Below are 25,317 nucleotides of genomic sequence, written 5' to 3'. Positions count from 1 at the left end.
CGCATGTACCTTTGGGTAGTGATATTCCAAAGTGTTGGGATATGGCGTCCCTGTGAAGAAGGGAACTTCCATCTTTGGCACCAGCGTGTCGTTGATTGTCATGTAGGCAAGACGCAGGCCGTCGGGAGACCACCAGTGGGCCGCGTAGCTCTGCAGGATCTCCTCTGAGCAAAAATAAGCAACACAGCACGACATCAAAAGCGAAGAAAATGATGTTAATTGCTTTGAATGAATGAAAATGTTATGTCACATATTGTTCCTATTTTCTCTTTACAGGTCTCATTTAGATGTAATATTTTCAAGTGGACAGTGATGATAATAATTTGCATATTATGAATGATGGGAATATTTTCAAACATTGAAATATTTTGAGAAAATGTAACTTGCTATGCTGGAAATAAAAAAACAACAACATAGAAATATAAAATATTAAAACATCCTTCCATCCATCCATTATCTAAACCGCTTATCATTTGAATATTATTGAAAATGTGAAAGTAATGAAATAATTAAAAAAGGAGGCCTGTTCTTACAATCGCTCACCAGTTATGGGACATTGTGATTTCCTAGGAATGTTGTAGAAGTGATCATTTGAAAATGTGAGCAATGGCAGAGAATTCTACAAATAAAGTGTTGCATATTGATTAGGGATGGGCGAGTACCGATACCAGGTATCGTATGGGCCGATACTTGGCCTTATTTCAAGGTATTTTGTACTCTCCTCTTGTGGCTGTTGTATGATTAGGAACAAGAAATTGCAATAGAAAATTGCCATAAATTGCATGCAATTTTTGTAAAAAAAAAAATGCGATTTTTGAAATGGGATATAAAAGGTTGTTTTTTTTAAATATCTGTCATTGGATTTTTTGGGGGGAAATGTATGCCGAAAAAGTACTAGTGGTACTTGGTATCAGTACTGGTGACTACTCAAGAGTTGAGCACAAGTTTTTTTTTTTTTTTTTTTTTTTTCGGTCTGAAAAAAAAGTGGGATTGAACATCCGAACCCGATATAATGTATAAATAAAATGTAAATATACAACATAAATATAAATCATTTAAAATATACTATTGAAAATAATAATGAATAAACTCACAACAATGAAGAAATAAATAAAAAAGATTATGTGGTACTATTGGTCCAATTTATTAACAGTATAGTTGAATCCAGCAGGGGGCACTATGGCCTTATGGAAAGCAGCCTGTTGATAATTGTGATAATTGCTCATTTTTTGCGCACGAGGTAAACAAAAAAAAATGATTTGTGTTTTTATCTATAAAGGTTTTGTGTATACTGAATAGCATTTGAGTATAGTGGCTGAATGACCTGATTTCGTAGTGCCAGTTAGCGTTAGCATCAGAGTACAGTAGTCCAATGGGCTGTCATCCAGGAGGAACAATTATTCATATTATCGTGGACAACCAGATCATCTGGCACAGCCCTTGCATGTTCCTTGATGATGTCTCAAAGTTGCCATGGCAAAATAAAGTGCAAATAAATCACATTTCATTTGTGCAGCTCAAGGATGAGAGCAGCACAGAGGGACAATACAACCTTAACCTTCACTCCGCGCGTGTGCGTGCGCGCGCGCAAGAATAAACGGCATGATTTGTGTCGGGGTGATAAATCCTGACGAGGCAGCGGGAAGAGCGCCACAAAACAAATCTTTGCACGCTAATGAAAATGGATTATGTCTTCCATTTAGCTTCCTGGGAGCCACAAAAAAGAAATAATCCTATTAATAAGGACACGATTAGAGCCGACCCCCCTCAGCAGTTCACCAAAATTACAGATGCTCCCTTCATAACTGGCATTTTGTAATTGCATTACACATTCACAACATTTCAGTGATTATTATGAAAAGCCCCCTGGGAATGATTACAGAAAAGAAGAAGTCGCCATTGACTGCTGAAATGAACCTCGACGCTTTATCATAAATGACGGCGGGGTGCTAAATAACACAAATGCATTTGGAAAACATTCAACAAAATGAAAATATTTCTAGATGAGATAAATACTAATGATGAGAAATGTTTTGTTCATGTGTCGTCTGATCTGGCCCCGGGCCGCAACAATCTTTAAGCCCTTTTCACACTGCGCTCGCTCAGTATGAAAGAATCACGTGCCAATGTGAATGGCCGGTTTCCAGCGTGCCCATATTTGGAAGTGATGAGTTCACAGGAGCGACAACATGTATTCATCTCACAAACCAAAACCCTGACTGTTCATTTTAAGAAAGAAGTGGAGGACACAAGCAGCAGAGGAAAAACTAATGGTTCGGCGGGGACTTGGATGGTTTATTCATGCCGTTACTTGTAAGTAAATCTGCAAATATAACAGAATTTAATCCGCCAGCAATTCTCCAATTCAAGGCGCTTTGCCGCGGAAGTTCTTTTGCTGTTCCGCTTCATTCCATGGTCCCTGCCTCTAGTTACTTTCAGTATTAGTTTTTTTTTTTAAATGTCTATTACATGTGTGAAATATTTAATAAACACCCTCGTAAAATGAAAAAAATTAACGTGTTTCTTACCTAGCGTTGCATTTCAGCTGAGTTAAATGAAAAGCAGGCAAGATCTACCATTGGAGACAAAAGTCAAGCACGCAAAATTGTCGCCTAAGGAAGTGACATCATCTGAATGTGATTTTTCTATTGGCTGCTCCTAGATGACATCACTTGTCTCTCAACTCTACTCAACTTTATTTATAAAGCACTTTAAAACAAGCAGCGGCACGCCGCTCGATGACTGGTTAGCACGTCCGCCTCCCAGTTCTGAGGACTCGGGTTCGAGTCCAGGCTCCGGCCTTCCTGGGTGGAGTTTGCATGTTCTCCCCGTGCCTGCGTGGGTCTTCTCCGGGTACTCCGGTCTCCTCCCACATTCCAAAGACATGCATGGCAGGTTAATTGGGCGCTCCGAATTGTCCCTAGGTGTGCTTGTGTGTGTGAGCGGTTGTTCGTCTCTGTGTGCCCTGCGATTGGTTGGCAACCAGTCCAGGGTGTACCCCGCCTACTGCCCAGAGCCAGCTGAGATAGGTGCCAGCACCCCCTGCGACCCTTGTGAGGAATAAGCGGTCAAGAAAATGGATGGATGGATAAAACAAGCATTGCTGCATACAAAGTACTGTACATGCAATAGAATTCAGTCATGCAGTAAAGATATGTGAAACAAGAATAACAAAATAAAATAAAAATCATAAGTCAGAATACAAGTAAATTATTGCTGGCTGTCACGATCAAATATTTTTTTAGAATTTATTAATCTACCAATTATTCAATTGATTAATAGACTAATCTGATTCATTTTAATTTTGCTTTAAAGTATTACAAAAACATTTCTTTCCCCGATTACTGTTTAGTAACCAGTGATTAGTGTTTATTATGTGTTCGTATAGTGATATTTAAAAAAAAAAAGGATGAATGATGTTATACTATGTTACCAGTTCAGTCATTGTTTTCCAAAGTACAAACAGATGTTTGCAAATGTCTTATTTTGATTTAACATATAAGATAATCAGTCTTCTTTCATGAAGGACAACACAAATCAGTGAACAGTGAAATGGATTTGGAAAACTTAAAATGTAAAAAAAAAAAAAAAGAAAAAAAAAAAGACTCCAAACGATTACTTGATTACTTGTTGATTAATCAATTAATGTTGACAGCTAAGTTATTAAAATTAATATGAATAAATAATAACGAGTCAGTAATTGAATAAGTAAATCAAAAATTTTTTTTATCAAATTAACAACACAAAATAATAGCAGACACCATAAAGAACTGAAATGATGAGTCAAAGAACAAAAAATACAGATATGTTTTAAGACGGGTTTTAAAAGTGGATAGAGGGAAAGATTATATAATATTTAGCCAAAGGGAGGGCCAGGCAACTGAAAAGGCTCGATCTGGTGACCTGCTCGGTGACCTGAGGCACCGGGCAGGTGCGTAGGGATGCAGGAGCTCATATTAGGTAAGGTGGGGCAAGACCGTTTAGAGATTCACAAACAAATAAAAGAATCGCAAAGTGGACTCTAAATTGCACCGGTAGCCATGAATGAATTAAAAGTGCTGTGCTGACATTGCTTGCTGTACGAGTATCACTTGCAAGAAGCATCTTTCACAAAATGAATTTCACCGTGAGCATGTTTCTGCACCAGTGACTGAAACACTTTAAAAAACAAAACAAAAACACACACACTCCAACATTCCTTTTTTTGCAGAAGATTGAAGAAAAATAGACTGGGAATAAATAGAACATATTGCAGTAATATACAGTAGAGTGTGAATATTCTTCCTCCTGCTGTTGTAGTTTGCAGGGTAAAGAACTGCACTGAATCATCGACAGCGGTTTTAATATTTTGATACAATTTTAAGTTGTGATGGGAATTCCGTCTCAAACCAATTCAATACATAAAGTTGATGTTGAAACAAGTTCCCATCAGTTCAATGCAAAAAGTGCAGTGAAGCGGTACCTTCATAGAGCCAGTCAGCCAGGCCATTGAAGACCACGCCCTCTTTTCCGGTGGAAACCAGGCGGATGGTGCGACTCTCGACTGTTGCTCTGTAGTAGATGTTGTTCTCAAATATGAAGATCTGGACACAAATGCAAGCAAACAGTCAACATCATATGCCTGAATAATCTAAGGACATCCAGTACAATTGCTGGATCTGCTTCGTGAGTCGTTAAGGGTGAAAATCAAACTTTTCCAATTGAAGAAATAAGCTCATCTAATTAGCATTATGCTAAAAGGGTTCAAGAAAACAAAATACATCCACAATCCCACTGAGGCATAAATGGAGCCGTTTAGGTGCATGTGTTATTGACAATTTTGTCAAATAATACTTTAATTTGCTTTCATTTTCATCTTTCTCGTCACTGTCTCTCTTTTGGTACATCAATATAATCTCGCTTTCAGGTGCGTGCGCACCTCGCTGATTGCTCTGTCACAGCGGGGTAATTGCTTGCGCTTTAATGAGGGCATCTTCATCTCTGTAAATCTGATGCTCCACTTCACACACATTTACATGCTGGCGGTGCGCACCGTGATTAATGCCTCCATTTCTCATGGGTTTAAGGCCAAATCATTTTGTTGGTAAAGAAGATGGAATAAAAATCGGGGTAAACAAATCGGACTGAGACAAAAGACAAGTAGAGCTCAAAGTCTCATTGTGAACATAAATGAGTGAATGAATTAGTGAAGTTTCAGCTAGCGGTGTTCTATTAAATTCTTTTTATACATCGATAAACGATGTATTCAGCAAAAAAATAAAATAAAATATTTAGAAAGAAGTAGGAACATGAACAAGTGTTTACAATTTTTTTTTTTTACATCATCATGTGCTTTAACAAAGCTGATGTAAAGCCATGCTAATAGTCTACTAGCTTAACAATAAGTAGCAATTGCTAGCGGTGTTCTATTGCAGTCTTTTATCAAATTGATAAAGGATATATTCAGTTAAAAACAAAAACAAAAAAAACATTTAGAAAGAAGTAGGAACATGAACAAGTGTTTACATTTTTTTTTATATTATCATGTGCCTTAACAACGCTGATGTAAAGTCATGCTAATGGTCTACTAGGTTAGCAATAAGTAACAATTGTTAGCTGTGTTCTATTGCAGTCTTAATATATTGATAAATGATGTATTCAGTTAAAACAATCATTAAGAAAGAAGTAGGAACATGAAAAGATGTTTACATTTTTTTTTTTTTTTTTACATAATCGTGCTTTAATAAAGCTGATGTAAAGTCATGCTAATGGTCCACTAGCTTAACAATAACAATTGCTAGCAGTGTTCTATTGCAGTCTTTCAATATAATGATAAAGTATGTATTCAGTTTAAGAAAAAAAAAAAACTTAGAAAGAAGTGTCTACATTTTTTTTTTAACATCTGTGCTTTAATAAAGCTCATGCAAAATCATGCTAATGGTCCACTAGCTTAACAATAAGCAACAATTGTATCTTAAAATACTGATTTTTAAATGCTTCGGCAAGAACAATGTCGCCTATCTATCATCGCCACAGCGACCCCTGGTACTTAAAGCTGTGTTTAATATTAATGGACCTGCCAGGACATGTACAAATACTTGCATCAGTACTAACATTGCTTTGTACAGTGCTTGTACAAAATGGCTGCACATTCAAACGAGCCAATAATATTCATTTCATGACATTATGGAAACGTATTGGGCATTTCATTGATATCCATTTTGTTATAAGTGTACTTTTATGTTCTTTGTACTCGGTAGTAAGACAATTCAGCACACTAGTAAATCAACTGCATCTTTTTATTGAAGTTTTTTACCCCCACTGCTGTACAATATTTTCTGCACACTAATAGGACAACTTTGTGATATCATATTAGTAAGACTAATGTATGCTAGTAGGGAGGCAAAAGTCGAAATGGGCATTTTGGTGCCGGAAGACTACTCGTAGAACCTAGTTGAGTTACTAGTGAGTGAAGACATTTATTTTACTAGTGCACCTTAGTCATTCTACTAAGTCCTGAATTGTCTTGCTAGTGAGGACAAAGCGGGTACTAGTACAAGACATCAAGAATACCTGGTCAAACTGTTTTTTTTTATATGAAATACAAGGCTAACGAATTAGCTTTTAGCATTCATGAGTTAGCTTCTGGTCCTGTCACTTAACAAACGCACGTGTGCAAAGTATTGATCCGTATTCAGCACGCTGCCTTAAAAGTCAATGACACTTCACAACTACACAGGGAGCCCTGGAGCGAAAAATAACAAAACCTCAGTTGTTCAACTCTTGGGTTTAAAAGCTAGCAGAAGAAAAGTAAACAACGTGGTAATGATCTTGATCCTGCTGACCCGGCATATCAATGAGAGTGTTGAAATGCCAAACGCACGCAAACAAAAAACTAATTCAACACACGAGTTCTATTTATCTGCTTGGACTCAGCTAAAAAAATCTGTGCCCAAAGTGTTTGATGATACACACACTGACATTCTCACACACACACGTACGCCAGTCTGGGCCATGTGTTTGGTTCCCGCGGCAACAATCCAAATGATTGGTTCTGCCACAGGAGCCATCTGCCGTGTTGGTGCTCACCATCCCCTGTGCGCCCCCCTCAGTCCAGATGGTGAAATGCATTTGAAAGTTCAAGTTTGGCTTCACAGTACACCACATGGTTAAAAAAATAATAATAAAAAAATTAAATAAAAGACAATTGGGACATCTGCACATGCAGGGTATTTAAAAAAGAAAATAAATAAATAAAACAAACAAAATAATCAGAATTCAGCAGTGTAAATCCAGCCAAACAGTATCAGCCCGGCCAGCAAGTGTGTACGTGTCTGTCCTTACCAGCTGCTGGCCTTTGGGTCCCCATCCAGCAAATTGCAGCACAGCCTCATGCACTTCAGGAGGGTTCAAGGACCAGGTTTCCCTGCGGAAGATGAACAATAACACAACCATGTGCACTGGACGCTTTTGATAGCTGTGCCGTGCAACAACACATTTTTTGTTATTGTGTCACTGTTGCTACAATGAGCTACCGTAGGCCAAGGCTAATGCAGCATTCAAAGCCTTAAAGACCCTGTAAAGTCAATTCAGAGAATTCTTTCTATAATACATGTTTACCAAAAACATGTGAAATGACTGAGAACTATGCACAGTGGCGTTCCTGCCATTAGGCGGATTAGGCAGATGCTCGGGGCGCTCGTGAGCAAAAAGGGCGACAGGGAGAGTACAATTTTTTTATTATTAGTGTTTTAATCCTCAAAAGCTGTTCCGGTGAGCGCTGCTCATTCACGGATTTACATATAGTATGGAAGCCCTGCGATCCCCCCTGAAGATCTGTGCTTTGCGAGAAAATCACGCATACGTCATTCAAGTCGCCGGCTATAAACGTGATGCTACCTAGCCCGATACTAGCCGACCCACACACGTGTACAACCGTAGCTCTTTAGTTCCGAAAATGAAATGAAAACTACTATGCTGTCCTGGCTCAAAGCTTAAAAAAAAAAAAGATCAGGTCAAACTCTCAGGTGGATTCGCAGGCTGATACAGCATGGACGTAATAAATAAACTGGGCTGCTCATGCTGTAGCAAAAAGTGAAACTGGCGGCGGCCATCTTGCGTTGCCACACTTACAGTAAGTTGACTTCCACAGCATACTTTCCATGTTATTTTCTTCCTCTACAGCGAAAATGCCACTGTGTGATGTCCAGTTGTACTAATAAGTATAAAATAAGTGTGTGAGATGCTCTAAATGCAGATTTCATCAGTAAGAGTGTGAATATAAATTTTCTCCCATAAGGTACTGAGTGCTAATCAGATTGGTCTGCATTATTAGAACCAGTTATCAGAGCCATCAACAATGAAATGAAAGCAAAGAACACAAGAAGAAACAATTCTTGTGAAATGTAAACTAACTTCTGCAAGTCCCGATTCACGACACTGAGATAAAACTCTGAATGGTTGATGCAAACAATTAAGTTAATGTTCTTTGCTAGGCTTGCATTATCCCATACAGGGATTTATTGTAGTACAATTACTACATTATTAATTTTGCACTGCAACTGCAGTTTTAAAATTCCAGAGACGTGAAGATACTGTGTGCCCTGTGTGAGTTATTGATGAATATTTTGTGGTTGGTCTAATAATGGCGCTTTTCCACCGGACCGGTTCCACATCGAAGGGGCATTTTTTGTCCCCGGATTTTAGCATCTCCATGGCACGCCTTCGGGGCCGAGCGGTTCCGTTGTAACCGTTGTTTACAACCCTTTTGGCAGTGGTTCTGCAGCGCCAGTCGGCGTGGCTGTGACGTCACCTGTCATCTGATTGGCCGACAGCAATGCATCAAGCAACGCTGTGGCACACGCCCATTTCCTTGTTTTAAGTGAGAGAGGCAGAGGCGCCCACCGGTCTTCGCCAAAGTCATAAAAATACAGTATGTTCAATAAATGTAATACTGTTTTACAACAATGCTTAACTGTATTTACAATTTGAAAGGTGCTTGTGGATGGATTGCGTGAGGTTTGGTGTGGTAGCGTGCCATGCGGGACGAATGGAAAAGCAGCATAAATTGTGCAGGGTCGGGTTTGTGGTTGGTCTAATAAGTTGTGCACACTGTGTGTGTGTGTGTGTTTGTGTGTGTGGTGGGGGGGTTGGTGCAATTACCAGAAATCCTGCCTAAGGTGCCAAGTTGCTTAGGAACGCCACTGACTATGCAAAATTGAATTGCAGCTGTAATTCTGTCAGGTCATACGTGTGCATGAAGACAAGAATAAATAAATAAATTAATAAATACATAAAATGTCTTACTGTGTTACAAGGCTGTAAATAATGTACTTGGCCACATAGGAGTGTTGGTAGATCTGCAGAAATAAACAAGATGACAATCAAATGCATAGAAAAATCTGAAAAAAATAAAATAAAATAGAAAGAAAATCTGTCGTGGAAGGAAAAATGCTGACGTCCTCACCAGTTTTAAGTCAAAAGCAAAGAGCACTTGCTGCAGGTCAGGTGACACTTGGTACCTGGCAGCCTTCGATCTTTCCTAGAAGGAACAGAGACACACACATACAAAAAAAAAGAAAAAAAAACACAGGAAATGACACCTCAACTGTGTTCCAAGTGAGACATTTAAGGCGGACTCACAAACATCTGGTTTGGCACGACAACGCGCTTCTCCTCCGTGTCCACGTTGAGCTTGACGACGTCGCCTTCCCTTGTGCGATACAGCAACTCATTACCTGCACCAGGGAAATAACGAAACGTGCTTCATGGTGACGTCATTCACTTTTCATTTCTCCAGATCAGGCTTGCAAAATTATCTCAAGGGGCAAAAAATATTTTTAAATCAGTGCTGGTCACTGGTGGAAGTAATAAATAAATAATTAAAGAATTAAATAATTAAATAAATAAATAAATAAAAATAATTAAAATGACTCGGCTGAACTTCAACATATAATAATTATAATGAGAAGCATCAAAATTGATGTGTTAATTTTGAGTTAATTTAAAGTTCCTTTAACGCCACTAATTCTTTTTAAACATGTGATTAATGACTGGATTAATGAATTTCAGTCGCAACTAGGATCAATTTAAAAAAAGCTGCAGATTTTCACAAGTTACTTCATGTTAAAGATTATATAGGTCTAAATATGAAAATAAAAATGCATTGAGCCGCCACCGTCTTACAAATGCAATTGTGCCATCTAGTGGCGGAAAAATGACCTCAACACAAATCAATATCACACTTGTTTTTCCCATGCAGTACATCTTTTTAATTTTAATTCAATTTTATGATGATGAAATTACTGTATCAATGACTAAAAGATGCAGTCATATTTCTAATAGCATAACACCCCCCCCCCCCCTTTTATGTTAAGAGTATGAAAACTTAGAAAAAAATATTTTATTGTACATTTAGAACAGAAATAAAATTTCCGATTAATTGTGAGTTAACTATTGAAGTCATGCGATTAATTACGATTACAAATTTTAATCGCCTGACACCCATGAAAATAAGCATAGTCAAAATGTCAATAGTTAGATTGTATGCATTCAAAATGAATGAGACCTTTGAGCAACAATCTGTGAAATGTTGACATAAGCGGTAATAAAGATCTCCCGAGTTATCAAGCAGGATAAAATTGCTCACATTCATGGGATTAAATATACGACTTAGCGCTCCTAAAGTAATGAAGTAAATCCTTTTCACACTGGCGGATGTGAGACGAAGGGTCAGGCAGAGTAGCAGCGATTGTTCCGCCTGCCAAACTTCCATTCTGTTTGTACTTAAAGAAGATTTGCATAAGATTAAGGGAGATTAAGTCCCAGATGTTGCCGAGCGATAGTGCAATATCTTAGTTAGAGCACATAATGTTGCGCGATCGTTTAAGAAGCACTCGTCTTTATTGTGACGCTTCAACACTTTTCCGATGTCTTGACGTGGCGGCCGGCGAGTCGGAGGTGAGTCCAAAGACGAGTGAGGCAAGTAGCGGCCCAGCGGGGATCGGCGGCGTGCCGGCAAAAATATTGATGAGGAGCGGGCGCATCCGACCGGGCTGCTTATCGGAAGGTCATTGGGCCCAAATGGGACCGGATTGCTTTCAATGGAGACGCGAGAAGCGATGTCGCCATGATTTCGTCAGGCACAGGGAACGCTTTCATCAACTTCCTGACTGATGGGCATCTTACGATGCGTGTCACGCATTCATATGTCATTAATATAGGAAATGTAGTTTTTTTTTTTTTTTTTTTTTTTTTTTCAATAACTGAGTAACTTTTTAACTAGTTAAGTCACTGAAATACTGGTACGGCAACATTTTTTGGAACGCATTTGCTCTGCATATTTCACTTGGCACAATAGAATAGCGGTTGCCAAAAGTCAGCAGGAACTGACAATTCCGAACATCTGGGTATTTTTGCAATACAATGTACAACGAATGGCGTACTGTATTGCTTTTGCCTGTGACTAGCATACAAACCAGGCAGACTGTTATAGTAGTTAGACGACATTTCATCACGTTTGGAAAACAAGATAAATTCTCTCCAATCAAATTTCAACGATCCAAAGTCCAATGCCTTTCAATGAACAGAGAGCATCATATCACCCCCGAGGAAGTCCGCCATTTTGACATGTGACATCAGCTCACAATTGTTAATAGGGGCCAGGAGAAACTCTGTAAAAATGGAGGGTGGGACTGACCATCTATCTATCTATATATAGCTATTGTTAGCTAGCAATCTAATATTGTTACCTAATTATGTAACAATAACTATCTATCTATCTATCTATCGTCCGTCCATCCATCCATCGTCCGTCCATCCTTTGTAAACAAAATAATAGAGCACAACTTTGCAATAAATAATTCATTTATTTTACCAATTCTTTCCATTCTAATAGTTTTATTCCAATTGTTTAGAAATGACATTTACAAAAAGCAACAATTATCTGGCTAATTAAAACAAACAAACAAACATCACATGCACTACATATTGGAAGCCTAGAAAATAACTGTGCACTTCCTCAGTTGGCCACATGGAGGGCGCTGTGTTTGTTGGCATGTTAATTTCCTGTTGAAGGTGACCAGGCTGGACTTTGCAACTCACCTGAACAAGCAACGTCCATATTAAGACAAACACTTCAAAAAAGCTCAATGTGGATGGTTGTGGTCACGTTTGTTTTGGATAGTATGGAAATATCGGTTCCTCTTTCTATACCAGATGTTTTAATGGCCATTTAAAAGCTATGTAACTCATTAATGATGCTGCTCTTGTTTTTTTTGTTTTTTGTTTGTTTGTATTTTCACGCCTAATTGAATATATTACACTCACGATAAATTATACTAAAAGTTCAAATAGGATTTTAAATGATAACAAATCAAACAATTAGGAAGCTGTTTAATTCTTAATCATGACATTCAGGCATTCTTGAATACATAATATATCAAGCACGAGAGCATTAGCTTAGCATTAGAGGTGTTATTTGTCATAGAGATTATGCACTTCACCCTTAGTTAACTTTGACTGGATACTTTTTAATGGTCTTAGGTTATAAGGGAAGCCTTTTTATGCCTTCATTTGCATATTTTAGTTCATTTGTAACTTCAAACATTCAAATGATTTATTTGTTTTCACATTTGATTGTGAGCCAAGCCAAGTAATTATTCCACATTAATGTGATATAAATTGACTTTTAAAACAAGATCAATATTGAAGCTAATTTCTCCAGGATCTTGATAATAAAATTATGTTAACTATTTAAAAATAATTCTTTAATTTTTTTAAAGCAATTAAAATCATTATTGCTAAAATAAATAATAAAATGTTAGTTTTTTTTTTCCTGGACATTTACATGAAATAGTTTTAATGTCAGTTCAAATGAACGACTAACTTGTGTTTTACAAAGATAACAGTTTAATTCCTGATTCATGTCAAGTAATTTGTTGGGAAAACACATTTAATTGGCCTTAAAGATGTTATTTGGCATGCTTCTGACTCATTTGGAAAATTGCCCGGACGTATTATTCGTAATTGGACGTGCAATTAACCGCATGATGAAACATCCTATCCAGTCCAAGAAACAAACCTCAACCTTTCAGAACAATAAAAGCAGACTTGGCCATCAGAAGAATATTTGCGGATATCTTTTCTCTCTTCCAACTCACCGCTGAGCCACGCGGCGTCCGGGTCGTGGATGCGCAGGTCCGGACCGAACACGTCATCCAGGGTGACCTTCTTCTTGAGGGCCAGACTCTCATCTTCACCTGTCGAGCGCATGTCAAAGAGCAAAGGCGAAATCAAAAGTGGCACGCGGGCGACAGCGGCTGTAAAGTGCAGATAGTGTCGCCGTGCGTCTGGGGAAGAGCTTCACGTCTCTCCTCTGAAATTGGATTAACATTTCAAACCACTTTTACAAGTTGGAAAAGAAAAAAAAGTGATAACTTTTTTGTTACAGATTTTTTATTTTATTTTTTTATTTGGGTGTCATTTGGGGGGCAGGGTATGGAGGATCAAAAATGCCAGAACTATAAATAAATAAATAAATGTGAAAATAAAAAAAAAAGAGATATAAAAGTATAATTCAAAAATTAAATACAAAAAAAATAAAATATTTGAATAACATTTCTTGATGGATTTCATACTGACAGCGGGTGTATTTCACAAAGCAGGTTTAGTGAGAAATCTGGGTAAAGAAACCCTGAAAAGTGGGAAACTCGTTTCAGGAAGGGAGGTAACTGAAACCAGAGGATAAGAGGGAACTAGTCTGTTTCATAAAAAGAGGTCATTAAAGCTCTCGGTCTGTTACCATAGTAACATGGTCCATCAAACTAACCTGGTCGGTAGCAGGTTTGTTCGCGTAAAGTCCACTTTTGTCACGAACATGGCATGTCATTTTGACAATGAACCTATTGATGAAGGTGCCGCAATATTGCGCAGGGAATTAAATATCTGGCATTTACACACAGTTCCCTTTTTTGAGCGGTACCCGTTTCACATCACAGTCCATCATCTACATGCACAACTTCATCCGATTTTCAACATTACCGGATGTAGTCAAATGCGCTCACATTGGAGCAGGTTTGCGCTCCATTTTTTTCTTATACTCGTTTGAATATTGTTTTTATATTTCATCTTAAATCAAGTGCGCTTCTCCCTCGCAGGATTACACCTAAATGAAATGAATGAGCTATCATTCAACAGGTTTCCCCTGTAATATTGTGATCGCATACATTTAAATTTACTCATTGACCGGAGCAGCAAATGTTTTCCCACGCCGCCTTCCTCTATGGCAGTGCTTCTCAATTGTTTTCTGTCATGCCCCCCATAGAAAGAAGAAAACATCCCCCCGCCCCCCCCCCCCCCCCCCCCCCCGTGCGACTATTAATAGTATAATTTGTCTATAAAATTGTTAGAAACACACCTCTGCATAACACTGTATCCTTATTAATGTATAGCATAATAAAAAAAAGAAAGAAATATGGACCAACTTACAAAGAATAACTTTATTAACTGTAATAGAAAAGATTTAAAGTGCATCTGAAATTAAAAAAAATAAATTAAATCCTTAATTAAACTATAAACATTTTTTGACTGATCATGTCAAACCATATGATTCAGAAAAATAAAATTACATAAAATCAATAAATAATAATGCATTCAAACTGATCCCCAACATTAACTCAGGAGCACAATATTAAAAACAAAACAAAACAAAAAACAAAAAAAAACTTTAACCTGCAAAACAAAAATATAAAATAATTTGTGCTGATTATTATTATTATTATTATTTTTTTTGCTGTGTGCAAAGCGCGCATGCTCAGTGCAAACAAAACCCCTACACCACCAAGCGAATGCTCCCCGCGCACACCAATAATGAGAGCACCACTGCCCCCAAATGCAGTGGAGGTGCAATTGCACTTTATTCTAGGACAGTAAAAAACAAACAAAAAAATAAAAATAAAAAAATAACAAAGCATGTTCCCCGAGGTCAAACACGCCCCCCTTGATGGAGCCTCGCGCCCCCCTGGGGGGGCCCGCCCCACTATTTGAGAAGCACTGCTCTATGGGGAGCCGCTACAGTGTTGCACTTTTTTTTTTCTTTTCTTTTTTTTTTAAATAAAGACATATTCAAATTCGACATATGACCGCATTAAGATTTTCGGTTGAAAGGGGCAAAAAAAATAAATAAAAAAGCAATGCGGAAGCAGAGGGCGGCGCCGGGCTCGGCTTCCCCGTTGCCATGGTGACTCGACGAATCGGGGCTCCATTGAGACGGTCTATTAACTCTGGGAGTAACTACTCAGCGTTGATGTAACTCACTGGAATCAGCTGGACTGGAAGCGAAAACGCAGTTTCCTATCTGAGGATATGTCAACTCTTTGCTCGGGGTTAATCTCACAGTTTGTTGAACCTGCTTTGTGAAATAGAGTGTCTGCAGCATGAAATAAATACATATGAGAGTGTTTTTATTTGATTGACATTTAATTTTATTTATATATTTTTTTGTATTCATTTCCACATTTATTTTTTGTATTTATTTATTTTATTACTTTTATTTATTTATTTATTCATCTATGTTGTTTTTATTTCCATTTATTTTTTTGTATTTAAATTTTTTATTATGTATATTTTTATATCCATCTTAAGTTTTACTTTATTTATTATTATTATTATTATTATTATTATTTTATTTTTTTCCATTTTTGGTCCAAAGCAGCGCCCGCCATCCCACCTCACTCTTTTTCTTCTACTTTTACATCTCCAATAATGTGACGATGGAGTGATGGGAAATTATCCAATTTCCTCCATTTTTCTTTATCGACATCTTATGCTTCAGCTTCAACTTCAGCTTTACTTTCACTGCGAGGTAACCACATAAACGGATGGTGGCTGGATGTTGTCAAGTTTGCTGTTGCCTTTTTGTGACATCAAGACAAATTTTTTTGCTCACAAAACAAAATGGCGATTCAAAACAGCTCCCACTTCACATTTTGTCCACTTGTGCTATTGGACAGCAACTTGGAACAAGGACACAGACAAGAAAGGGAGCTGCTGTTCTCTTGATGTGGTTGCATCAGCGGTGTAGCTCACGAGCCCCTCAAAGAAACGAGCGACAAGTCGAGCCGAAGATCACAAAGATAAAACGAACCCAAAGACAAAGCTGGTGTGCGTGAATGCGTGCTAACGCAGCGGGGACGTCTTTTGCGGCGGCTTTGAGTGCCCTGGAGTTGAAAAAGTCGCTGAAGAAGATAAGCTCTTTGTCAGGTTTGACACGTAAACGTGTGCCGGTGTGTCATCAGCCGATGGCAGGAGACGAAGAGTGAGCAAAGCGAGATCTGCACAAAAGTTTGTTTTTTTTCTTTTCTTGAAGATAAAAGCTGCGCTAGCTTGACAAAAGGACGTCATCTCCATTAAACATTAACTTCTTTTTGAGGGGAATCAGCTCATAATAGTACCAGCCTTGACACCGAGCAGTCACATTGAAAAAGTTGGAAGAAAAACAACGTGCAAGTGAAACTAGAACAAATTTCACTGGTTTCACACATTATTATTATTCATTTGTATGAATATTATTGTATTCGGCACATACGAGGGGTCAGCAGGATGACGGAGGTGACGATCAGGGAGCAGATGATGAGGATGACCAGCAGGGCGATGGCGATTCCTTTCCAGTTCCTCTGTGGCGGTGCGCTGCCCACCAGGTCCTGGTCAAAGACATCACATGTTACATAACACACACACATGCACACATTTGCAATTACAGTACAAGACTCTCAGGTCTGTCGACTAGTATGGGACATAACATTAGATACAGCTGAAACATAACAGTGGAACTGCCAATGCGGACTAAACATTTTTGGCTGGCAAATAAGTTTGGAAAAAGCTTTTTTCCCATATTGTATTGGGGTATTGACTTGCGCATGCATAAACAATTTTTTTAAACATCTGAGTAACATGATAGCAATACGTTCCAAAATTCAGTAATTTAACTCACTAAGTAATTTTACTCAAAATTTTTCTCATTGAGTATTACATCTGCAGTTCCTCAATTTTCCCATAATGCCACACAGCAAATATATTTAAAGGGATACTTGACTCATTGAGTCAATTTCAGAAGTAAAAAGTTCATATTTTGTCTACAATTAATGTGTTAAGGTCATTATTTTTTCACATACAATTAGTACTTAGTACAATAATACGCTATCGGTGACCTCTGCACGATCGGTGACGCGCATGCGCAGAAGATCGGCCATCTTGGATCGCCAACTATGGCAACCACACTAGAACAGATACCTTTATCTGCGTGCGTGATAGTGCGAGTTGTAAAAACACGATACAACATGGAAAAAAATAAATATATATATATATATATATATATAGATAGATAGATAGATAGATAGATTATTGATGCATTTTAAAGTTACTAAGTAATTTTTACTCCTATAAGATGAACATTTTACTTTTGACCTGCATTGTTGCACTTTACAGTAAGTCTGCGGTGTGTGCGTTTTAAAAGACCCCCCCTGCCTCACCCACCCTCAAACCCTATCCTATGATATTAGGCACACATTGTTCTAAAGACAATAAAAATACTGCAGACTAATTGTAAATTATAACAATAAAGACTCACTAGGAATGTAATGAAAAGTAAAACGTTCGTCTAAAACCTGTCAAATTAAAATAGTTTCTTTATAATGCATCAAGAATCTAAGAGATTTTTCACTATTGCGCAGGCATATAAAAGGTATTTTGTTCTTGTGTGGTTGCCATAGTTGGCGATCTTCAGCGCATGTGCGTCACCGATCGTGCAGGGTCATCGATAGCGTCTTGACAAGTACCTTTAAAAAGTCATTTTTCTACTTGATGTCGACTGATGATGACATCACCTGTGCTGAGGAAGTAGGTAACGACCAATCATGGCTCAGTTTACTGATCAAACCCAGAAAGCAGGTGAGCCATGATTGGCCGTTTCCTACTTCATCAGCACAGGTGATGTCATCATCAGTTGACAGCAAGTAGAAAAATTACTTTGAAAAATAATGACGTTATCAAATTCCTTCTGGACAAAATATAAACTTTTCACTGCTGAAAATTGTCCCATGAGTCAAGTATCACTTTAAGAGTTTTTTTGTTTGTTTGTTGAAGTTTATTTTCGAGTCAAAAATGTTTACACAACATTGATTATTCCATACACTTTCATACACTCTAAAAACGGGTACAAAAAAAAAAAAGGGGGCAAAAAGACCCAATGTTTTGGTTTATTTATTTAAACCAAAAAGCTAGTTCAAATGAATAACCCACTAAACAACCTTTTTTTTCCGACAAAGTTGTTGGATTATGCATGTAAAGCACAAAGTTGGGTCAAAAGAATAACCCAAAACCCAATTTTTAGGGTTGTGCCTCTCCTGGGCTCTTCATACTGAATCAAAACAATTAAAAAAGAAATGCCACCTTTAGTATTTAGATGGCATACTAATTTACACTGTTCAAACTGTTACTGTTGCATCATCCATTTCTTAGACTAAGTATTAGTGTTGCATTTCACTAAAATGAGAAGTTCCAAACTGTTGATATTTGATTTTAAAAGTCATTAAAAACGTTGTACTAAAACTAATCTGAACTGAAAAGTATTGAACCTTTATTTGCAGCCCTAGGGATGAATACAACCACCACACAAAGGACAACTAGAACTAATAATGAAATGAAAACAAGTTGGACACCCTCTGTCCCAGATAATGAGCATTGTCACGTTTGTAAATGTAGGCTATCGGCTTTGTTTTGTCCTAGTTGGCGTTCATAAGGCTGCAGAAAGCCAGAAATATTGATATGGAGCGGCTGCAGCAGCAGAAAGGTCAGAAGGTCTTTGCTCTTCTAACACACGCCAGCAGACGGCGACTGGCTGATCGGCCTTCTGATGCACTCAGCAGGACATGCAGCACTGCAAGCGCTCCAAGAGAGAACGTGCGCCAGGCCAGCTCTCCGACACGCGCGTTTTAAAACCATCGCATCGACTCTGATTAAGCCATAAAGTGTGATTTACTGGCGCTGCAAACACACACAATACACACGCATAAATACACGCAGGCTGTTACGAGCTTAGTTGCAATCACTTTAGACGCAGGTTAACTTTGTAAAATCTGAACTGTCCTTTCTTGTCCTTGTGGTTCTCATCCACACGTGATTATGATCCTGGGGGGGTTCACTAGATGCACATTCCAGATTTTTTTTTAATATATATATAAATATATATATATATACATATATATATATATAAATATATATATATATACATATATATATATATATATATATATATATATATATATATATTAGGGGTGTGAATTGCCTAGTACCTGACGATTCGATTCGTATCACGATTCACAGGTCACGATTCGATTCGATACCGATTAATCCCGATACGAATTTATAAGTCGATTGTTGCGATTTTTTTTTCATTCAAATTTAGAAAATACTAATCAGTAAGCTTGTAGAGTGTAAGATTTATATGAAAATGTATTATTTATTTATCTGAAATTTCAGTCTTATAGAGGTTGTAATCTGTTTTATGTTTGAACAGCATTAAAATAAAATATTAAGGCTTAATGTTCCGTTCATATAACATTCTTCCATGCTCAAGGTGTGAATCCTAACCCGAAGTCAGACGTTTTGTTGGATATTTTTCCATTAAAAATGGAAGTTTAAAAATCGATTCACACACACACACACACAAAAAAAAGAAAAAAGGCAATGATGATAAGACGTTGAATCGGTAAGACTACCGAATGAACAATTCTGAGCTCTTAATAAAAAAAAAAAAAAAAAAAAAAAAAGAAATAAAAAAAAAAAATCGCTTTTTTTTTTTTATTGAATCGATTCGAGAATCACGCGATGTAGTATCGCGATATATCGCCGAATCGATTTTTTTAACACCCCTAATATATATATATATATATATATTACCACATGTTACTCATGTGCAACAGATGTACATAAGGATGGGACGATACGGGTAAACCACGATTCGATACTGTGATGATATTTGGCTCACAATATCGATATCACGATACACGATATATTTTGATATATTGTCAAACAATTTTTTTTAGCAATATATCACGATATGTGACTGAAAAATCCAACAAATGGACATCTTACCTTCAGTGTATCAGAGAGCATAACAATATATTGTGATATCGATTTTTTCTCCCACCCCTAGTACATACCCTTTTTTCAGGGCATGGTTTTGATTTCCTTCATTAGACTGACACTTTTAATTAAATACTGCCTAGCAACAAGCAGCTAGGCCGATGTGACAAAGGAAACAAATCCAATTCCGCGGTAATACACCAGTTGGATTAATTAAAATCATATTTGAATAGTGAACGCTTAACTTAAAAATAATAAATACGAGCCTTTTTCACACTGCACATCTCGCTGTCAATGAACCCATTCATTGGACAAAAGGTGAACCCTGTGTACAGCTAATGATGCACCCTTGAATAGGAAAATGTTCAATTCAAGAATGGCCATATCAAGCGTGAAAACCATGAACAATAAGTGCAGTGTGAAAAGGCACTGAGAGAGAATGGAAGCTTTTCTGGTATGTACTGTGCATTGTTTTCATTTAAAACAAACAAACAAACAAACAAAAAACAAAAACACTTTTCACAACACAATTCTGGGCTGTCCTTATTTGCCGTGGTCATGGTGTTTTTTTTTCACTCACTTACTCACTCACTCACTCACAGTTATGTTGAGTTTTAAACGTCATCGTGCGAGTAAGTGGCAGTGAGGGCATTAATATTGAAGCCAACTCAAAGGAATGCTAAGAAAAAAATAGTCATGACTCCTGTCAGGTGTCATTCCGGTTGCACTAATGGTCATCATCCAGATGTCAGCTCACACATCTGGCCTGACTTCCAGTTATACTCCGTTTGTAAGATTATATTAGTTGTCTATTATTAAAATCCTGCCAGTAAATAGAACTTGTACTACAACTACCATATTGCTGCATGGCAGCTTAACAGGATGTTATTTCTATTTAGTGACACGTCTGTGTCACATAAACACAAGTGTATAAACTGCTGCAGCATTTTAACTCATAGAAGCAGCAATTCAAGACGACACGGAGTGCACAGGTATGTTGCACACATTACCAAAAACACCCTCCCATAAAAGGTTTATGATTGCCTATAAATGCCACAAGATGGTGGCCAAGCACTCCTGTTCTGTAAGACAGAGCTATGGCTTGTATAAATGAAGCTTCTCTACTGAATTCAATAAGGTCTTTGGCACTAAAATGGCAAAACAGCGTTACTAATTATCTTACAGAAGGCTTAAATGGCCTCAGCACAAACAGTGAATGAGTGAGTTTTTCAGTGAATAGTGGAGGATAGGAATTACACCTGTATGGGGGAAACTACTCATTTACGTTGAGCACATTGTACTTATACACTTTCACTTGTGATCAGACACCTGATGGCAGAGCCCGATTCCAACGAGGCTCTCCATTAGCTTGATATGTGATGTAGATGTATAACACACACAAGCACACCCCCGCCCACGCACGCATACATTGCTTCAAGTGGTCACGGTGAAAGAGGAGCCAACCACCCACATCAGTCCAGCTGTTGATATCCTTGTAGCTAATTAAACCTTCTCTCTGTCTAAAGCAGATGAGCCGCCTACTGAACCGTTTACGAGTTAATGACGTGTGCGGGGGGGGGGGGGGGGGGTGTGCGTGTGCGCGTACATGAAGGATTAGTACAGATATCCAAACTGGGTGCACACACACTACACCAATTTTTAACTTTTTACCCCCTTTTTAAAACGTGAGCGATCCCACACATACTCAGTGGGGGGAAAAAACACAGACCAACTAGACCACCAGACCCGTTGGCAACATTTAAATCAACAATCGTCTCCCTCCAAAAACCAGATGCCTGTCCAACTACCAATACGGACTTGTGCAAGGTGATATGGGCATCACAATAAAGACGAAATCAGTTGAAGTAGAAGAAGCTAGGCTAACTGTTAGCTTACCCAGAAACTTCAACGCAGTAGCAATCTCCTCTTTTGCCATTTTAGTGAACGTTGAGAATGACTTGTGAGATGTGTTACCCCGGGTTTGGGTTTACCCCGGGTTTACCCCGGGTTTTCACCGGATGCGGTTGCGGTGCGGTTGCGGTGCGGTCCGGCGACGCAAGCAATTAGATTCCATTCATTCGAATGGTGCAGTTTACACCGCTTGCAGGTGCGTTGCGTGTCGACTGCGTCTCAGCTGCGGCGTGCCGCAAGCCTTCCGCAAGGATAGACCTATTTTCTATTTTTGCCGGACGCCGCAGCGGTAGGCCTCCGGCAAATGGCAAGCTAGCACAAAACACATCGAGCGGGACAGGAAGACCGACGCAGTTTCAAAATAAATTTCCGGTTACCCTTCAGAATAAAACACTCGCCAGCTCCTATTTCGCGAGCTTTTCAGCAAAACGTGACGTGGGCGTCGCCGGGCCATGTGCTCATTCACGGTTTAGACACCAGCGAACATGGACGAGGAGAGGTTTATATTGGAGGTGGAAAACCACAAAATAATATATGACACGGCACATCCTTTTTATAAGGACAACCAAAAAAAGGATGCTGCATGGAATCTCATAGCAGAAAAAAAAAAAAAGGTTACATCAAAAGAAGTCCACCTCTCTTTCTGCTTCTCTGTTGAGCACAGACTTTCTGTATGTTTGTCGTCGTGAAATGCCACATGATCGCGCGCGCGCGGTTCCGCGAGACACGTTGGGAAGTGGGCGGCGACGGAGCTGCCGGACCGCAGCTGTGCGGAGCCGGTGTGGATTGACAAAAAAATTGACCCGTCCGGAGCAGGCAGTCAAGACGCACCGCACCGCAACCGCACCGCAACCGCACCGCAACCGCATCCGGTGAAAACCCGGGGTTACACTGGTTGCGGTTGCGGTGCGGTTGCGGTGCGTTCCGGCGACGCAAGCAATTAGATTCCATTCATTCGAATGGTGCAGTTTACACCGCTTGCGGGTGCGTTGCGTGTCGACTGTGTCTCAGCTGCGGCGTGCCGCAGCCCTTCCGCAAGGATAGACCTATTTTCTATTTTTGCCGGACGCCGCAGCGGTAGGCCTCCGGCAAATGGCAAGCCAGCACAAAACACATCGAGCGGGACAGGAAGACCGACGCAGTTTCAAAATAAATTTCCGGTTACCTTTCAAGATAAAACACTCGCCAGCTCCTATTTCGCAAGCATGCTAGCAAAACGTGATGTGGGCGTCGGCGGGCTTGGAGTTAACGTGCGAGGTGCTCATTCACGGTTTAGACACCAGCGAACATGGACGAGGAGAGGTTTATATTGGAGGTAGAAAGCCACAAAATAATAAAAGTCCACCTCTCTTTCTGCTTCTCTGTTGAGCACAGACTTTCTGTGTGTTTGTCGTTGTTTTTAATGCCACATGATCGCGCGCGGTCACGCGAGACACGGCGGGAAGTGGTCGGCGACGGAGCTGCCGGACCGCAGCTGTGCGGAGCCGGTGTGGATTGGCCAAAAAATTGACCCGTCCGGAGCACGCAGTCAAGACGCACCACACCGCAGCCGCACCGCAACCGGTGTAAACCCGGGGTTACATAAACTCTTACTAAACACAACCGGTAGCGCTTCTAAACACATAGAAGTTCTATGTGTGCCCGAAGGTAGTCAAGTCAAGTCAAGTCATCATTATTTATATAGTGCTTTCAAAGGTAGCGTTATAGATAGAGTTTACAGTCTTGAAGCTGCTAGCAAAACTTGAATGTATAGCCTCATTTCACTCCTCCTTCGCAGTCCAGTGGCTATTTTAATAAATATCATAAAGATGATAATAGTAATTGTTAAAAAATTTCTGCATCAACACCTTTATTCAAAGCCTAAAAAAATTCCACAATCTCCAGTGGCATCAACTATTACACTGATCCTCTCACTGGTCTCCCCAAATATAACTTTGCAGTTGTAATCATGTAAGGAGAGCTGAGCACATTACTCACTGGAGTCTTTTTACCTGCTATACCAATTAGTCACATCATAGATTTTTAAAGTGCTGCTATTAGTCTGTGTGTCACTAAATGGTCCAAGTCCATAGCACTGCGCTGATAAAGAAGTGTTAGATGTAGTGAGTCAGGTCAGCTAATAGAGTCTGTACTCAACATGGTGAAGCAGCATTCATCTTTTATGCTTGAAGAACCTGCAACAACAGAGCAAGTTATCTAAAATCCACATTCATAACGTTATGATTATGTAGTCTCCCCATTACATTTGGAGAAAAAAACAAAAACAAAATTCTGCTATGTACTTTTCAAAATAGTACAATGAAACAAATGTCACATCAAAGCAAATTTGTTGTTTCACTTCTTTTACAAATTTTGCAATCATTCTTATTAAGACAATTGTCATGACAAGCCATAATAAATGTAATTTTACAAAGATTTTTTTTTTAAAGATTAATTCAAGAATGTTACTTAAATTAAATCAAGTGAATGAAAAAATAACCACGACCAAGTAAGTTTCCGAGACGAGACAGAGACCCTTACAAAGCGGTCTTGAGACCAAGACATTGATTACATTTTAATTGCAAATATGTGGCTTGAAAATGGCAGACCTTCGACCAGCCATAGAGCCAAGTCATGGTAAACAAAATCAGTGTTGGGGTGGTATTTATGTAAATTAGCTGGCTTGTAACCTCATGATACAACAACATGCCGAACATTATCACAATAAGGCATTGGAAGCAGATTGATTGGTTATTTAATTTCACACTTGTGGGTTGGCAAACTATTTTTATACAAGCCACTAAAAGTCAACATTCCACAATACATTTCATTTACATGAATCCCACTGTATATATATAAAAAAAAGTACCTTTGGGCCACATAGCTACAGTTCAGCTGTTATGATGCGAGATAGCTCCAGTTGTACACCTGCATCACGTTATATGTGTGCGTGTGAGTATGCCTGTCTCTGCACTGTGCTACAAATCAATAGCGAAAGCAGTGAGTACACACAGAAAACAGCAGCCCCGTCAATAGGATGATTTATTGCAGCGAGGGTAATGATTTTCTAGCCACACATTCGTACATTGCGCTCACAAGATATTCACCTCTCGCCGTTATCTGATATCTGATGAAGATGTCATGGATATTGCTGCCTGAGCCTGAAATAGAGCAACAGAATGCAATGATGGGCGTCCACCATTAAAGGTCCTGTTCCATTACTCTGAGGGCATTTTAATGCACCAGTGGAGTGCATCAGCCTGACACACAACACACACATCCATACAGTACACGAGTGTGACAGCT

General features: G+C 38.8%; 1 protein-coding gene across 4 annotated transcripts in view; it reads right to left on the bottom strand.

Annotated features, from left to right (window-relative positions):
• The window catches only part of dpp6b (dipeptidyl-peptidase 6b), a 130,355-nt gene that overhangs the window by 11,940 nt on the left and 93,098 nt on the right, over window positions 1-25,317 (bottom strand). For all 4 annotated transcript variants that reach the window (XM_077520617.1, XM_077520627.1, XM_077520600.1 and 1 more), the window contains exons 2-9: window positions 16,565-16,679; window positions 13,140-13,238; window positions 9,622-9,716; window positions 9,446-9,520; window positions 9,286-9,338; window positions 7,324-7,405; window positions 4,463-4,583; window positions 10-164 (exon numbers count right to left, since the gene is read on the bottom strand). In XM_077520617.1, the coding sequence (XP_077376743.1) occupies window positions 10-164; window positions 4,463-4,583; window positions 7,324-7,405; window positions 9,286-9,338; window positions 9,446-9,520; window positions 9,622-9,716; window positions 13,140-13,238; window positions 16,565-16,679 (795 nt within the window). The remainder of the gene's footprint in view (window positions 1-9; window positions 165-4,462; window positions 4,584-7,323; window positions 7,406-9,285; window positions 9,339-9,445; window positions 9,521-9,621; window positions 9,717-13,139; window positions 13,239-16,564; window positions 16,680-25,317) is intronic.

This window comes from Festucalex cinctus, chromosome 1, assembly GCF_051991245.1.
Source record: "Festucalex cinctus isolate MCC-2025b chromosome 1, RoL_Fcin_1.0, whole genome shotgun sequence".
NCBI lineage: Eukaryota > Metazoa > Chordata > Actinopteri > Syngnathiformes > Syngnathidae > Festucalex > Festucalex cinctus.
The sequence above is the reverse complement of the archived record's forward strand: the minus strand, read 5'-3'. Positions and strand labels throughout refer to the sequence as shown.